The sequence below is a fragment of the Lupinus angustifolius genome, chromosome LG08 (genome assembly GCF_001865875.1).
Source record: "Lupinus angustifolius cultivar Tanjil chromosome LG08, LupAngTanjil_v1.0, whole genome shotgun sequence".
NCBI lineage: Eukaryota > Viridiplantae > Streptophyta > Magnoliopsida > Fabales > Fabaceae > Lupinus > Lupinus angustifolius.
In genome coordinates this window covers 24,803,320-24,819,931 of record NC_032016.1, presented here as the reverse complement: position 1 = coordinate 24,819,931, position 16,612 = coordinate 24,803,320, and the positions used below count along the sequence as shown (strand labels likewise).

General features: G+C 34.1%; 3 protein-coding genes across 7 annotated transcripts; all 3 read right to left on the bottom strand.

Moving 5' to 3' along the window:
* Nucleotides 373–6,390, bottom strand: LOC109353390 (synaptotagmin-2-like). Of its 3 annotated transcripts, none has more exons than XM_019595639.1 (9): nt 5,344–6,390; nt 4,255–4,496; nt 3,822–3,840; nt 3,359–3,564; nt 2,667–2,776; nt 2,467–2,565; nt 1,126–1,576; nt 672–803; nt 373–478 (listed from the first exon to the last, which is right to left on the bottom strand). In XM_019595639.1, the coding sequence occupies exons 1-8, from the start codon at nt 6,180–6,182 to the stop codon at nt 715–717; spliced, it is 2,055 nt and encodes a 684-aa protein (XP_019451184.1). In that variant the 5' UTR covers nt 6,183–6,390; the 3' UTR covers nt 373–478; nt 672–714. The 3 variants fall into 3 exon arrangements, with proteins under 3 accessions (XP_019451184.1, XP_019451185.1, XP_019451183.1); XM_019595640.1 differs by lacking the exon at nt 373–478 and having other exon boundaries at nt 603–803; nt 1,126–1,142; nt 1,203–1,576; XM_019595638.1 differs by lacking the exon at nt 373–478 and having other exon boundaries at nt 603–803.
* On the bottom strand, nt 7,150–9,299 carry LOC109355515 (60S ribosomal protein L7a-2-like). 2 transcript variants are annotated; one of them, XM_019598711.1, is made up of 7 exons: nt 9,224–9,299; nt 9,051–9,101; nt 8,740–8,938; nt 8,069–8,238; nt 7,857–7,985; nt 7,666–7,758; nt 7,150–7,429 (listed from the first exon to the last, which is right to left on the bottom strand). In XM_019598711.1, the coding sequence occupies exons 1-7, from the start codon at nt 9,224–9,226 to the stop codon at nt 7,298–7,300; spliced, it is 777 nt and encodes a 258-aa protein (XP_019454256.1). In that variant the 5' UTR covers nt 9,227–9,299; the 3' UTR covers nt 7,150–7,297. The 2 variants fall into 2 exon arrangements, with proteins under 2 accessions (XP_019454256.1, XP_019454255.1); XM_019598710.1 differs by having other exon boundaries at nt 9,045–9,101; nt 9,224–9,282.
* LOC109355514 (E3 ubiquitin-protein ligase RNF4-like) lies at nt 11,347–15,766 on the bottom strand. Of its 2 annotated transcripts, none has more exons than XM_019598707.1 (6): nt 15,680–15,766; nt 14,464–14,800; nt 14,296–14,356; nt 13,304–13,419; nt 12,515–12,735; nt 11,347–11,718 (listed from the first exon to the last, which is right to left on the bottom strand). In XM_019598707.1, the coding sequence occupies exons 2-5, from the start codon at nt 14,764–14,766 to the stop codon at nt 12,517–12,519; spliced, it is 699 nt and encodes a 232-aa protein (XP_019454252.1). In that variant the 5' UTR covers nt 14,767–14,800; nt 15,680–15,766; the 3' UTR covers nt 11,347–11,718; nt 12,515–12,516. The 2 variants fall into 2 exon arrangements, with proteins under 2 accessions (XP_019454252.1, XP_019454253.1); XM_019598708.1 differs by having other exon boundaries at nt 14,464–14,810; nt 15,682–15,736.

Below are 16,612 nucleotides of genomic sequence, written 5' to 3'. Positions count from 1 at the left end.
TGTGGTTATTAGTTCCCTAATTATATTGATTAAGATTTGGAATTACTCTGTCCTATAAAGAGACAGAATTACTCTTCTGTGTGATTTTATAATTACTCTTCTGTGTGATTTTATAATTACTCTTCTGTGTGATTTTATAATTACTCTTCCAGCAAAAACCAAACTCTCACTGTTCCAAAGTGATCCATGGTATGATGATTATTTGATATAATTTAATTTTCTCATAAAACTTGCTTTCTTAGGTATCCTTATGATTAGTCACATGACATATATGATAGAAGAATTAGTTATTAATTAAAGACCATGGTCTACAAATAATATGTGATTGGTCTAATGCTATTAATCAGAAAGAAATTATCTGACAAGATTTACATAAAACAAAGCCAAAAATCATGTGCCTCCTGTAGAAGCTTTCCTCCATCATCAGAATATTTGATCCACAACCACAATGTAGAAGTGATTATTATCTATTGTCACTCTGTCAAAGAACCAAAAACACTGGAATTAGCATATTTTATAAGTGGGTATAGAGAAATGATGATTTTTCTCATGGAGAAAGCTTCAACATTAATATTGCAGAGTAGATAACTAAGGAGTTGAAAATATAGACCCTGTTGATCATAACTTAAGATGGAGTTAGGAAGCAAAATGAAGAGGGATTTTAGAATTACTTGAGCTGAACAAAAATGGGATAGCAAACAGCACAACACCATCTCAAGGATTTAACAAATTTGAACCCCCAATGTTGAGTGCAATTAGTAGAGATATGCTAGTAATCACAGCAAACCAAAACAATGCAGAACCTGCAGTTACAAGTTTTATTTGTTAAGGTGAACACAAGACACTCTTTAATGATTATAAACCTTGAGATAATACACTTCAGAGTAGAAAAATAAGATGTTATAAAAAAGTAAAAAGGGTCCAATGCATAGAATCCCACGTAGTGGATTTATGTAGCCTCACCCTGTAGGTGGAGTCACGGAGAAGCTGCTTCTAGGATTTGGATTAAACCTCTAGGTCACAAGACAAGCAACCTTATCATTGTGACAAGACTCGCCCTCAAAATAAAAGATTATAACATTAAAGAAAAGGGGAGAGGAGCAATTATAAAAGAAAACACAGTACCTACAAAACCTTCAGAGTTATCAGAAGTAGAAGGAATTGATTCAGCATTGGCAACTTTAGATTTTGATATTTTAGAGCCTGCATTTGAGCTATTATCCAAAATTTTGGTAGACCCAGTTTCAGATGCTACTATTCCTTGGAATTCTTCACTGACAATTAATGCTGCCAATACATCCATAAATGGCTCATTATCAGTTCGGTACATAGGATCTTCTTCATTGTTCTCATCAATGACATTCGCTTCTTCTGAATCCGACAAATCATCATCTGAAGCTTCTACATCAGTGGCATCCACCACAGTCTTGTCATCTTCTTCATCCTCGACATATGCTTTATATGTTAGCCGTAGTAATATCTCCCCAGAAGAACCCTTTCCTAAAATTCCCCAACCGCTTTGTAAAACAACAATCCTGTCTGTTGGTACAGTGTCTTTAAGAGATCCCAAATCAACCTGAAAATTTTATCAATTCAAACACTCCACATGAATTCAATCAGGCAATCGAAGATCCTATACAATCATGAATAACAAAGGAAGTTGCTATTTTTGAAATAGCTTTAGGTTACATTGTGCTGCTGCAAGTGGTTGGAAAGATATAACTTTTATGGGCACTTCACTTTGACCCTCATGGTGTAGTAGCAGTGAAAATGATAGCTATACTGCCTACTAAAGTGTACTTCGACGACATAGAGATGTCGATTTCACTCCTTCAGTTCCATTTTTTTCTCTATGCCCAAGCACTGGGCTTTCAAATATGCATTTCAGTTGTTTGTGGCAAGGTATTACATGAAACACTCCAAAACACTCTGAACCTACTATTGGAGAAGTCGAAAGAAGTGGCATAAAATATGGTGCGTCCTTTCAATAAGAGTGAAGATTCTAAGCATTTATCCTTAAAAAATAGTTCAATTCACAAACCATCCACAATCACCACTTCCTATGAGGTTTATTTAGCTTAACATAGTTCAATTCACAAACATCAACCAATTCCACTCCAACTCAACAAAATATTTAGATCGCCATCAACACAAGAAAAACACTACCGAATAAGAGCTGCTGGTATCCAATAGAATGTACAATAAGAAGAAGAATAAAAGAAATGCAACTCAAATCACACAAGGGAAATCGGGAGAATCTTCTAAGCACTTCCTAGTTTAGACAAGTATTCATGTAACAGTATGAGACCGTAGAGTAGACTAGAAGCTAAGTACCAAGATCTCAAAGAAAATTCAACAGCCAACAGAATCTGTGTAGGCTATGAAAGAAGTATAAAACTATTGAGTGGAGCAAATGCGAACCAACAGATCACAAAAACAAATTATGGTATCGCACATAATACACACCTCCCCTGTACCAATCGTCAAATATGCAAATCCGAGATAGTCCTTAACTTGGACAAGTAATTTCTGCTTTCTAGGGTTGGCGACAAGCATATGAAAATCCTGTAGAGTAAGTACACACAAATAAAGTCAAGTATGGAAAGAAATAGAAATCATACGAGCTTAAAACAACAACGATTAATCGGGAAATCCAAAAACAATACTTGATTCCAAATTGGCATTCCAGGAGACCCAATGACAGTAGTTTGAGTGTTCTTTTTGCTGCGTATGCTTTGATTTCCAAGACTAAGAATAACATAAGGATCTGTCTTGCCTGGCGAAACAAAACAAAAAATGGTTATGTTATGGTAGATAATAACAGAGAGAGTATATATCAACACTATATTTCAAAACTTTTTTTTTTGTTGAAACAAGAATTGGTCAGAAAAGAAATAACATTTACAGCAAAATGAAACACAAACAGCTGAAATCTACTTAGATAGTAATATAGACACATTCGGATGTGTGTGCATATAGTAATATATATTTTACTAAATACTCACAAATCAGAACAGTTCAATACATAGGCTGAGTCTATCCCCTTATATCAGACAGGTTAACTTAACATGAAATAATACTTATCAAACTCCAATTGAGAGTAAATACAATCAATTTTCATTAACATCTGAGGGTTATATTGAGTACTCAGAGACTGAAGCATGCTTATTAACATTGATACATCAAACAAAAAGGCTCCAAAAGTAACAAAGAAATATAAGAGGATAATTACTAGACAGATAAGAATCAAAATCCATTTAAGGGAAAAGAAAGCACCAACCAAGGCTGAACATTCCACACAAAAAAATGCAACAATGTACTTAGAAGCAAATACAACAAAATAGAGTTTTAGTTTTACCATAGAAAAAATAAGAAAGCTTCCGAGCATCCACAAGGGTAACAGACAGTTCACCAACAGAATCTTTGTTTCCATCTTGCATCTCTCCAGATTTAACATCATTAGCAACAGGACCAACTGATTTTCCCTTTTGGAAATCCAAAACAATTTTCTTCGGGCGTACAAATAGTCTGGGTAAATCTTCCGTGAGAAGTTTAGTCAAAAACCTAAAAGAAAGAAGACAAGATATTGCGTTAAAATTAGTAAGAAGAAAATAAACAGAAAGTTTTCACTGTCAATCTTCGAGATAGTAAAAGCATATAGATGAAGGAAGCTTGGAAAGGATTAAATTTAGAAGACACTAAATATCTTCCGGAATTAATGACAGGGACATAACTTTTTTTGAATGAAAAAATACAAGGAAAACGAAGTATAGCTTCACATGCATAAAAAACAATGAACTTATAACATAAAAGTAACTTACATTGAGAGTACTGGGATTGCTGGTCATGCCAAACAATGCAAAAAAAGAAGATATTGTCAGCAACAATGTCAGTTAAAAACAAAAATATTATGGGAAGTTAATCATTTAGCTTCCTTTCAATTATCTTTCTTTCACTCTAAAATAGTCTTCGAAAATGGGATTGCTCCAACCATCAATAAAATCTAAACTTATCACTGATAAGCTATAATAACTGGGAAAAAACATCATGTTATTATGCATTATCCAGCAATAGGAAAAATGCCGTAATAAGCCTTGAGGGTTTCTTTCTTACTTTTTCCTTTCACTATCCACTCTACGTTTTGCTTCTCTAATCAAGTACCGAAGAGTAGTTTTTTAGTTTAACTTTTTGTGGAGGCATTGAGATCGACGTAAAGATAATATAACTGCTTATGCCGACAAAAGTATGACGTACCCATTAAATTGAACAGGCGGAATGGAGACAATTCAAACTTGATCTTTGGAAGAGAAACAAAAGCCCATGAAGCAGCTCCAACCCAAGGTTTTGTTGGTATTAATCGCAATTTTACCCAAAGTTCACCATCAATGTCAAAATCTCGAACGCCAACAGGCACCACGATTGGAATAATGCCAAATTTTAGAGATAGCATTAATAGCATGCGAGCACCACCAGTATACCTAAGGCCTATCTGGTACCTAGACAAAAGTCACAAAACAGAGGAACATTAAACAGGTTATAAGCAATATCAAGTTGTTGCAAGATACAAGATGGTAAAAAAGACAAGATAACAGAATATATAATAACAAAAACCTGAAAATGCATTTATAGCCTTGGATGTCAGGAAGATAATTACGTAAGTATAATTAACGAAAAAACGCTCCAAACTCATTCATACTACATAAGATTTAGCTCGAGGCCTTTCCAAGCACTTACATTAAACATCAGATAACAACTGATATTCTAGCATAATAAGCATATAACGCAATATAATAAGATAATGAATATAATAGAAGAAACAAGGTGAATAGTGATGATTATTCACATGACTAAGGCCCCTAGAGAAATTCTATTACATACTTAACATGTCACTTATAAACATTCCTATAACCAAATGTCATGCTTTAAGATTAAAAAGTTAGCTTTGATGTAAGATAACTTCTATGTAACTTGTACAGACCTCTATCAACATATCCTCCAACTATGTCATGATTTCATTTCATTACAAAACCTTTCATCACATTAATTGGATGTCTGAAACTAGATTGAATGTCTATTTCACGAGTAAAAAAGGACGGCCTGATACACGAGGGTCCTACCTAGTAGGGTCTGGAGAGGGTAGATGTACAAAGTCCTACCCCGTAAACGGAGATCTGTTTCCAGGATTTGAATCCATAACCTCATGGTCACTAGGCAGCAATCTGGCCGAGACCGAGTGCAAATTATTCTAATATACATCAAAATCCAAAGTTAGTAAACTAAATTTGTTGCTATCAAGAGTTACTGATATGCAATATAATAAATCAAATGAGAAGCGAGACTAACTGCAAATCATTCACACGGCGAGAAGTCCTTCTTTCGACATTCCTAACAGACAATGGTTCATCCCCCAGTGAGAATTGCTTAATCTCAACCCTCTGCACATAATCCGGTTTCTTCAAGTCATCAATAACAGGCTGAAGCAGCCCAATAATCCAATTCTCAATTCCACCTCTATAACCCTTCCATAACTTCCCAAGCACCATGTTCACCCATTCAACTGACTCTTTTCTCTGCAAATCCTTTTCCAAAAACAAAGAAAAGCTCGTTGGTACCTGCGGCCACACGCCACGCAAACTATCTTCACTGCTAACTTTGTTCCTTCTCCTTGAAGTCCACAACTTATCAAACACAACACCGACAAAGAAAAAAAACACAAACAAACCAACCACGTTTTTGTTAATAGGAGGCGAAGGAATTGGGTGAATCACCCCTAACTGTGTTCTTAACTTATCTACAATAGGGTCCTCTTCAAATTTGGTAAAGTTTGAAGATGAACCTAAGTGAACCTGTTGCGACTCTTGAGAATGAGACACGCCATGATCATTCTCTTCTTCTATTTCATTAGAAATATGTTCAAAAACGAAACTTTTGGCACCCCTTGTAGTTGAATTTGCGAATTCCGTGTTCCAATTTCGGTTGGAACAATTATCAAGTGGAATAGCACATAAACGAAGACTAATTTTTCTTCGGAATTTTCGATACCCGGAATGAGCAATGAAGCGTTTTCTTCTTCTTCTGGAGAAAGGGAATGCAACAAAGTTGCTAACTTGATTGTTGCAAGGACAGAGGGAATGGAAAAAGTGCGAGAATGTGAAAGTCGCAGAAGCTGGTTGGAGAATCATGTGGAACTAGCAGAGAAATTGAGAAATACCGAGTATGAAAAGGGACACTAGAAATAGCATGGTTAATATAAAAGATCAGTTGAATGGGATTTGAATTAAAGGGTTGGGAATTGAAATCTTATTGTTGGGTAACTTTGAAAGGTTTGGGTGCTGGGAAATGGAAATGGAAGTGAAAAGTGGGGTCAAAAGAGAATGAATGAATGAAAAAAAGTGAACGGAGAAAAGAAGAGAAAATGGACATGAGTAAGAGGAATGAAGCAGAGGTTATTATATGAATGAGAATTTGAGGCTAGATTTATGGGATGGGGATATTCATGTCTTACTTGGTGTACCAAGCTGATAAAAGAACTTCATTTATTTAAAAACAAAAATTATAAAAATAGAAATTAATATTTTAATATTATTTTGTGAAATTTGATTAATTCGGGACATAGACAAAAATTATGGGACAGGTGATTTGCGGCTAGATTTATGGCCTCATAAGGAGGACTACGTGGATAATTCGTTGCTAGGAAAAACTTTTTTTCTGTGCCGACTCACGTCAATACACAAATTAGCCAAGGTAATGTTTGAAAATTTATTTAGGTACATATTTTATTCAATTGAAATAAGATATATTATCAGTATAAAAATTTATCATAGTCAATATATTCTCTCTTTAAATTATGAGAGATAAGGTGTGGCTATTAACATATTATTTTGTCTATTATTTTTTGTGTATTAACTAACTGCATTATCTTGATTTATGGTAAATAACTAATGTGTTACTTAACACGTCAATAATATATAATACAATGACACTATCTAAAGGTAATGTTTTCCATGGATAATATATATTAGGCTTTGCTATAACTTGGCAAGTCTTTTATGAGTTTATCCAATATCCTAAGCCAGTTATATGAGTAACCAACTATTTATGCCAAAGACAACCTCTGTATTTAGGCTCTAGGGGAGTAGCTAAAGGAGATTTCAATGAAATTAAAGGGGTTCATTTGAATATAAAGCTTTTGTGGTGCAATCCAACAAAACATCTTCGAAAACTAAAAATGGATATAATTAAAACAAGCATACAAACACAAAAACAATCCTAAAAGCAGCAAAAATATAAGATTTTTCTAGTTCAGCCTCTGAGCTGCTTCTTTGGCAATAAGCCTTTCTTTAGCCTTGGTCTTTGCTTGGGATTTGGAGCCCATGATACCACCACCCCACTTCTTCCTGTACTCGTCATACTTGTCATTGAAGTTGGCCTGAAAAGAATATAGGAAACCAAAAAAAGGGTTTAGACTAGTACATTAAAATAGGTGGTACAGTGTACAAAGGGTTATAGATATACCCTCACAAGCGAGAATGATGTTTCAAGAATTTGAACATGTGACCTCCAAATCACAAGTCAAGCAACCATATTGATATGAGGCTCGGCCTCTTTAGACTAGAACATTAAACCGCAAAAAATCTAACAGAATAAATTAAATTCAAATCCCACCTTAATAGCCTCAAGGACTCTGCTGAACTCCAATTTGTCTTCATTCTTAACAGTGGTCAAGCATAGAACAGAAGCAGTTTTCTTATGGACAACCTGTTAAAACACACATAGAAAAGATAAGTCATAAACTTAGTTGTAAAGGGGAGTTAATAGAATAATATACAATCTCGAAATTAAAATAACAAAATTACCGTTCCTAAGCGAGCCTTGCCCTTAACAATGCAGTAAGGAATTTCCATCTTCCTACACAATGCTGGAAGCCAGACAACCAATTCAATTGGATCCACATCATGAGCAATCACAACAAGTTGTGCTTTGTTCTAAAAGGAAAAACTCAACAAGTCAATGACAAATACATATAACAATTAGGAAAAAATAATACAGCAATGAAAGAAAATACTACCTGCTCAATAAGGTAAGTAACATGATTGAGACCATACTTGACAACAATAGGCTTCTTAGCTTCAAGGGGTTTGCCATCAGCTTCTGCTTGGGCCCTTTTCAAAAGCCTTTCCTTCTTTTCTGCCTTCTCCTCAGGCCTGTATTTCAGAAGTATCTTGAACAGGCTTGTTGCTACAGGTCAGATTAGAAAAAGCAATCAATACAGTGAAACAATGAATATAAACTAAAGCACCAACAATAATCATAAAATTAAGTACACAACACCAAATAACATAAATTCAGATTACTATAACACACAAGTAATGGACATTAGAATCAACATTTAAAAAATGCAATACACAGATCAATTAGCAATGTCAAAAGCATGTTTGGCAACAAGAATCAAATAGCAAACACATATCATGAACTTCAAAACTTCACAGATGATGCCAGAGCAAGTGAACAATTTGCCACGAAGCCAGCCAATTTTTTGCACAGACCAACTGTTAGGGCTACAAAATAATGAATTGCTTCAATTCAAACATATGATTTCCAACTTTCTTCACATCTATACCGATATTATTTTCAATACATAAATGTCAAATAAATTTGGTCATAGTATAGAAAAACAAAATACGCGAAACAGAATAACTTAAACAGATCGAAACATGTGGTTAGTTGAGAGTTGGTTACCTAGATTCTTGTCAAGGGTCTTAGTGAACTGATTCAAAGCAGGTGGAACCTTCAACCTCTGCTTGAGGATCCTCTTCTTTCTCTGAATTTGAACAGTCTTTGGCCACTTCACGAATCGGGTTAAATCCCTCTTCGGAGGCAATGCTCCTCCGATACCGAACTGTTTCGGACGCTTCTCAAACAGAGGATTCGTTTTCTCCTGAAATTCATCTCATTTCATTTAAATAATAATCACATAATTCAATTTCATTAAAAAATTAAAAAACTGAACCGTGAAAGTGATCGAAATAGAAGCAGTTACATACAGCCACAGATTTCTTCTTAGCAGCTGCAACTGGAGCCTTTACACCTCTTTTAGGAGCCTATTACATCAAACGAAAATAATGAAAATGAAATTTATTCACAATGAAGTAAAATTGAAACGAAAAATTAGACGGTTATGAATAATGTCGTGAAATGGTTAAAGTGGATATTAGCTACTGACCATAGCTGCTGCAGAATGGCGATGCAAAACCTTGTTTCAGAGAAGAACCCTAATTTCTGTCGTCTCAATATATATAAGTGAGGATGGACATTCGAATAACTGGGCCGGCCCAATTAGTGAACCTTGGACATGCTTTTACTAAGCCAAAACTTGAAATAACTTCCTCTTATGGTGTAATTTTCATTTCTTATATTGCCTTAACATTATTTAATTTTTACAAAAAAAACTATATAATCCTAAGACTACCAATACATTAATTAATCACATATCTCACCTTAAATTAAACATTATCATAAACAAAAAATATATAATATATACAAATTGAATATGTAGTATCATACAATATTCGCTGGCAGACACGAAGTGTCTGTACACACTAGTAATAATAACATTAAAATAAAAACTATTTATGACAAGATTTAAATATTATTACCAATTTAAACTCACTGGTACCGTACAAGTTTAAACTTTATGTTCAATTCTAGTATGTTTCCTTAAATAGACTATTGAAATATGTTTTGTGAAATTGAAATAATGAAGTTTGAAAGTGGTAGCAAATCATTTGCACTTGAACATCCTATACAAATTTTATTAAGTTGGTAGGCAATTGCAATCGTAAAGGCAAGTAAGATGGTACCTTTGTATTTTCAACATAGTGACAAACAATAATCGATTTTTTAGCTTAAGAACCAATGTCATAATTTCATACTTGAAAAGACGATTTACATATTTTGATAGCTTGGTGTAAATTTTAAGAAGTCTTATAACAACAGTTATGAATTATAATTTGATGTAATACATACATATCATGCAGAGCAAGCTTATGTAGTGACTAGTGAGTTTTATATATCAGCACATAGAGAAGTTAATCCTTCTATTATGTTGCTAACAATGATAGATCCAGTGGTTTTATTTTCATCTGAGTCTCGTTAACAAGTAGATATCATACCAAGTTGGATCAAAATTTGCATGATTGATTCACAAGTAAATGAAATTTTCCAAAAAGCTTTGCTAATTGCTTGAGACAGTCAAGGACTCAAGGTTCTTTATTTCATGATGAGTCGTACTACCAAAGCTGAAAACTTCAATGCATATTCCTTATCTCATGCTTTTTTCGGTTGTAGTATATGTTCACAAGAGTTTTAGTCTTTTTTACCTTAGAAGAAGAGAATAGTAGATATAGTAGCATACACATTTTAGTGGGTAAGAAAAAATTGGAAAATCTCAAACCTTCAATCCTTACCCTTCCATTGTTTGTAACAAAATTGAAAGTTACATAGGATTAAGTTTACTAAGGATTCATTTGTGTGCTACGTTTTGGAGGAGCTCGAGCCTCCCCTTTCCATTTATCATCTTTTCTTTTCAAAACTCAAATTGCAAACTAAACTAATGGTTAGAAAGAAAAATAGTTCAGGTATCTATATGCAAAAGGCAGATAGTTTAGAAGTGTCCCATGACTAATAATAATATATAAGCATGAGTTTGACCAAAGGGTGAAACATAAAGGGAAGAGCATGAAACAAGTGTAGGATAGTAGCTAGGAATTTTCCAAAAAATATTGAAAATTGAGAAGGGGGCAAATCAGGTGGTCTCCAAGAAACATGTCCAAATTGGGGTAGACGCTGGGAAAAAGAAATCAAAACCGGAAAACTAGGGGGGGGGGAGATCACGGGTGCTTATCTACTGGCCCATACTCAGTGTCACTCCCGAAGGTCACGCACTCACGCTGGTGCCTTGCTGTAATTGACAGGTAGCATCGATATGCTTCAACTTCATGCCACAAAGAAAGTAAGACACTACAAGGTTTGGGAGGAAGAAGTAGAAAAAAAGCAAGAATGTATAGGTAGAAAAAAGTTTAGTGAAGTGCAGAATAGAGATTTACTGCATTTAAGTTACAGTATATAAAATATTTGAAAAGATAAAGGAAGGGCAAAATAGAGGTTCAATCAATTAAAGGTAAAACAAAACTGATATAAGTTAAATAAGGGTAAAACAGCAAGAAAAATGTAATAATGGAAATGAAAGTCATTTCTTTTATAACTAAAATAAACCCGGAACCTTTCTGTCATTCAAAAGATAGCAGCAAATATTTGCAGGCGGTTGACAAGAGAGCAGCATATATAAAACTAAACATGCTGAACAAAACAATTGCCAAAATCAGTTGTTCATACTGGCAACCTGCTGCACTGATATCACCACTATACTCATGAGGGATTAATATAGATACATAATCCCTAGAGTCATAACCGGCCTCAATAGTCACCAACAAAAAAATGAGCAAGTGTTCATGACATAAAGCTTATAAAAACCTGTGCAACAAATTAAATCTACCAAGCATCTTCATGGGTACGATAAATTAAAGAAGAGAAACAGATAAAAACGAAACAGGGGTCTGCGATGGGGAACATATGAACATATTAGAATAACACAGCCATCCAGTAATCTCCAGACTAGGATGAAGTTTCTTCTATTCCCGACAAGCTTGTATGAAAACCCTGTTGTATGGCAAATGAGCAACCATTCAAGCATCAGAGGATAATTTACCAAAAACACAACATTTTTTTAAACTTCTAATTAAGCAAGATTGGGAAGGTAGTGCAGCTATTGCCTGACCAAGAGAGAGCACACATTTGAAAATATAATGAAATAGCATAAAGAATCCAAATCAAGTTTGAAGATTAAAATGGGAGGGAAAACAGATATATCTTATAAAGGAAAGCCCTTATTTTGCTTTAGCTCAGCACCTAGAAGTATCTTACAGCCCTCTATCATATTTGTCCCAAAAAGTTTCAAAAGCTCTTCTATCCAAACACTTGTCAAACAAACTAAAAAATGATGAATGTTTCAAATTTTTATATCCCATTTTCTTCCGTCATTTCCTATACCTATTGATATCTCCAGCGCCTTTTTCTTTTTACTGTATCTAATATCTCATTTTCTCACTACACCTAAAGTTCAAGTACAAAGTATTTAAGTCATACTATATTTAAATCAACAAAGGGAAATCCACCAACATAAATAGCTGTTGGCTTTTTCTAGGACTACTACTCATTGCATATAAAACGGGGGCGGTCCAGTGCACAAAGCTCCAACCAAGTGAGGTCTGGGAGGGTAGATGGACACAGTTTTACCCTCGCAAGCGAAAAAGTTTTTTCTCGGATTTGAACCCAAGACCTCTAGGTCACAAGGCAAACAACTTTAATGTTGCACCGAGGCTCACCCTTCACTACTTATTGCATATGTGACAACAAAAAAACACTTTGACCACACCGTAAGTGATTTAGTTTGTACCTTCAGCTAGTTGATGGGAGAAACACCCTTATAAGGGATCTCGCAGTAATCTTCTTTCTGCATGTAGGGCATTTGCTCTGAGCACTTATTGCAGCCTTGATGCAAGCCTTGCAAAAAATGTGACCACACTTTGTTGATACTTCTTCTACCAAAGGGCCAATGCATATTGGACAATTGAAAACAGGCTCTTTTGGAGGTTCAGGTGGTGGCATAATTTCCCTCTGCAAAAGAAATAGCCAAGTCAAGTCAGAAACTTAAACTCTAGTAAACCTTCACAGTTCACATCTATAAGTTCTTTGTTTTGTTTAAGGCTGTGGTTAAATATGAAGAAAAATTACAGTTTAAGATATTGTGGCTTAGAAGATAATAAGAGAAAACTCCAAGGATGGAGCAAAAAATATTTCTTGGAAAATTTATGAATTTCATGGAATGCAGCGCAAAATTGGAAGAATTAAAACAGACAAAAAAACTTTTACCCAATCCCCCATATCCAAAAAAACATGGGCACCAATTTATATTTGAAATGATGGACTGCACTATCAACAAAGCATGTATGGAAGAATGTAGAAATGTCAAATTGCAGAGTTTACACCAGTTCCACTACATGCAATCAAAAAAATCAACTATGAACAAAATTCAAATGTGATATGTCTGAAATTTTTAAATTGACATGTCATATCAGGAATACCACCTACTACTACATACCTGACAACTAATTTATTCAGCAAAACAAAGGCCAGAGAAGAACAGAACATAAAACAATATGACATGTAGAATGGGATCCTTTACCTCAAGACTGCTACTGCCTTCCAGGTTTATATAAAGATCACAGTTAATAATTGGTTGGCCTAGGGAGACTCTGTTGCGTTTGTTGGAATTATTGTCGGTTACCCTAGCCTGATCGTCTGCAATAACCATGAATGAGAGAAAAGTTAACCACCACCATAATCAGTAATGATAAAGACCATATCAGGAATATACAACTATAGTTGACAACTTTAAATATAAGAAGTGCAAAAGGTCACTACCCAACAACTGCAGGAGCTGGTAAAACTCATAACTAACAATGAACCAAAAAATGATTTGTTTTAAAGAAAAGAAAGCTAGAAATTAAAAAAAATCAACCTCCATTACGAAAAATTCAAAAACAAACTTAAGGACCACCCAGAAATGGGATAGACCTACTGCAAACCAGTCACCTTCATACATTAAGTTAATGAAAAGCAATGCATGCAGTGAAAATTTAAATAGCTATATGGAAAAAATAATAGTAGATGCAACAAGTGTGCTGACAGAAGAAAGCACACAGAGCTATTCTAGCATCTGGAAAAAGAAAACAAGGATGAATTTTGTGCTGCAGTAAGTAATGATGTTAAAAATATACACACATGAGTGAATACAAGAAAAAAGAAGGGACAAAGTACAGTATACATAATTGGATAGGCCCTTGATTCACGAGCTTTTAACGTTTTGGTTGTTGCCAGCACAATTATATTATCCAACACCCACAAGACTTCCCACAGACATAAAGATAAGAGAATACTAAAAAAGCAAGCAATTTTATTACATAGTGAAAAACGTGCAATGAGATATAAACAGTGATTGGATGTAAACAAACTTCCAGCATACCAGCCACCTGAGTTCTAATATTGTTGTCTTGATCACCTTGGTGACACAAGTCTACTGGTTATAAAACTACCTTGTCTGACAATTGTTGTCTACTTACAAAGAGACGATGCTTGTCAGAGCACAGTGAAAGTGGAGGGGAAATAACATGTTACCTAAATCCACATCAACAATAGTCCTCCTGCGGTTTCTCCTCGAATTGTTTTTATTTTTAGCCTAAGATGAAATGAAAAAAATGAGATTAATTTCCAACAAGGATACCCAATAAAGACTGAAAGAGTAATATAAACAAGGTATAGAGATATATAAAAGAGAACATAAACCTCAGCAAAAGCCCTTGGGGAAGACTCAATAACATCATCATCAAAGGCCTCCACATCAATCGTTGGAGGTTGTACAGCTGGTGGTTGCTGGACAGCGTGAACTTGTCCAGTCCCCAAATGAGTTGGGGGTCCTTGTACAGCCTGAGGTTGCTGGATAGCTTGAACTTGTTGAGGCACCAACACAGTTGAAGGTCCCTCCTGTTCCCGACTGTCACCAGATGGCACATGGTTAAGGTCAATGTTCAAAACTGTCTTCCTCCGCCGATAACTTCTGACAGGCCCCCTGCCTGCCCGAGAGCTCATCTTGGTATAATACTGACTTATCCAAGTTGAAAACCTGAAAAGTGCAGTTGTATCATAACACATGAGAATATCATTCCTTGAAAAGATGGCACCTAGGGGCACGTCTGGGCATCTAAAAGCGATAACCTTTTGTAGTTAAACGATAAGCATGAAAAGGAAAGAGAAAAATCAAAATCTCAAACAATCTAAAAAACAAAACACAATGCCAGCATTTTATTGTGTATACAAGCACAAAGTGACAGTGATATACAGTACCAGATAAAATCGTAATTCCACTCTAATTGGTATTTCTCTATATGACTAGCTTTCTACATCCCTCACTTCAAAAAACGCATATTTTGTGAAGCAATTTGGAAAATTTCAATCCCATAACTTATACTGCTACACACATAATCAAGATTGAAGGTTTCAAAATCTGAACATTATCAGGGAGAGTGAAAATTAGCTGATAGAAATTTAGATAATCATCCAAAAATAATCCAAACTGATCAATGAGCATGATCACACTTGAAGCTTGCAAATACAACGGGTTTGGTTCACTGGCTGTTATTATGTTATGAAGCAATTTGAAAAATGTCAACACCATAAGTTGACTCTTGTGATCATCATATTCAGACCCCAAATAAAAAAACACAATTATATTACTACACATAATCAAGAGTAAAGGTTACAAAAAAAAATCTGAACTTTATTAGTGAAATTGAAAACAAGCTAATAGAATTTAAATAATCAATCATCTTAATAAAAAAAACAAATTCAAACTGAGCATGATCAAATTTGAAACACGTGTATGCAGAGAGTGATAAATTTAAAAAATGGAATGATCATGGACAGAAAATGAAGAACAAAAGAATCCATAGATTGGAAACCCTAATGAGAAGAGAGAGAAAGAGAGAGAGAGAATAGAACATACCAGAACGAAATCGAAGGGTAGGGTTGTGAGGGTTAGGTTTATATTTAAGAATAAGAATGAATAATGAATGAATGAATGAAAAAGAGAAAGAAAGAAAAAAAGGGGAGAAAAGAAGAAGAACAAAACTGAGAGGGACCCTGACACGCGCTTTCCTCTTACGTTACTCCACGCGCCAATCTCTTTACGTATTCTGTGACATCACTACCTCTCTTCGCACGTGCTACTTCCATCGTTTTCAATATCTCATCATTCAAAATATCATAATACAATATAGTATTCAAATATCATTAAATAATTGTTATAGAAATAAAATTAGACTTCAAAATGTAAAAAAATGACTAATTTAATTCATATTTAATATTTTTTGGGTATAATTTTAATTTATATGATTTTTTGAAAATCACGAAAAATTGAGAAGAGTAAAAATTATTTTTCTAAATTTCATTGTGTCTCTATTTATTAAAATAATTAAAAAAGAAAATTTAATATTAAAAAAATAATTCTTAATTGACCAATAAATATTAATTAAGTTAATTTTTTTATCTTTATGTTGACTAAATTATGTATAAATAAACAATTTTCCTAATGTCTTATATTTTTTTAATAAATTAAGACTTTTCATTTTTATCGTTGATTTATATCTTTTAATCTAGTATAACACTATCATGTCATTAATATTTTATTCTAATAATGATATTTAGAGGACTACAAATAATATATATTATTTTAAATGCAATAAAAATATTAGTACACATTGCAATTAACAATAATTGAATCCCGTTTTATTATTTTGATATTTAATATATTGTTAGTCTTTCACAAAATTTACCACTACTATTTGATATTAAAAATAATTAATTCTTACCTACCATTTGGAAATCTCAAATTATTTTATAATTGCACTAAACTAGGCAAAAAACATAATGTTTGATA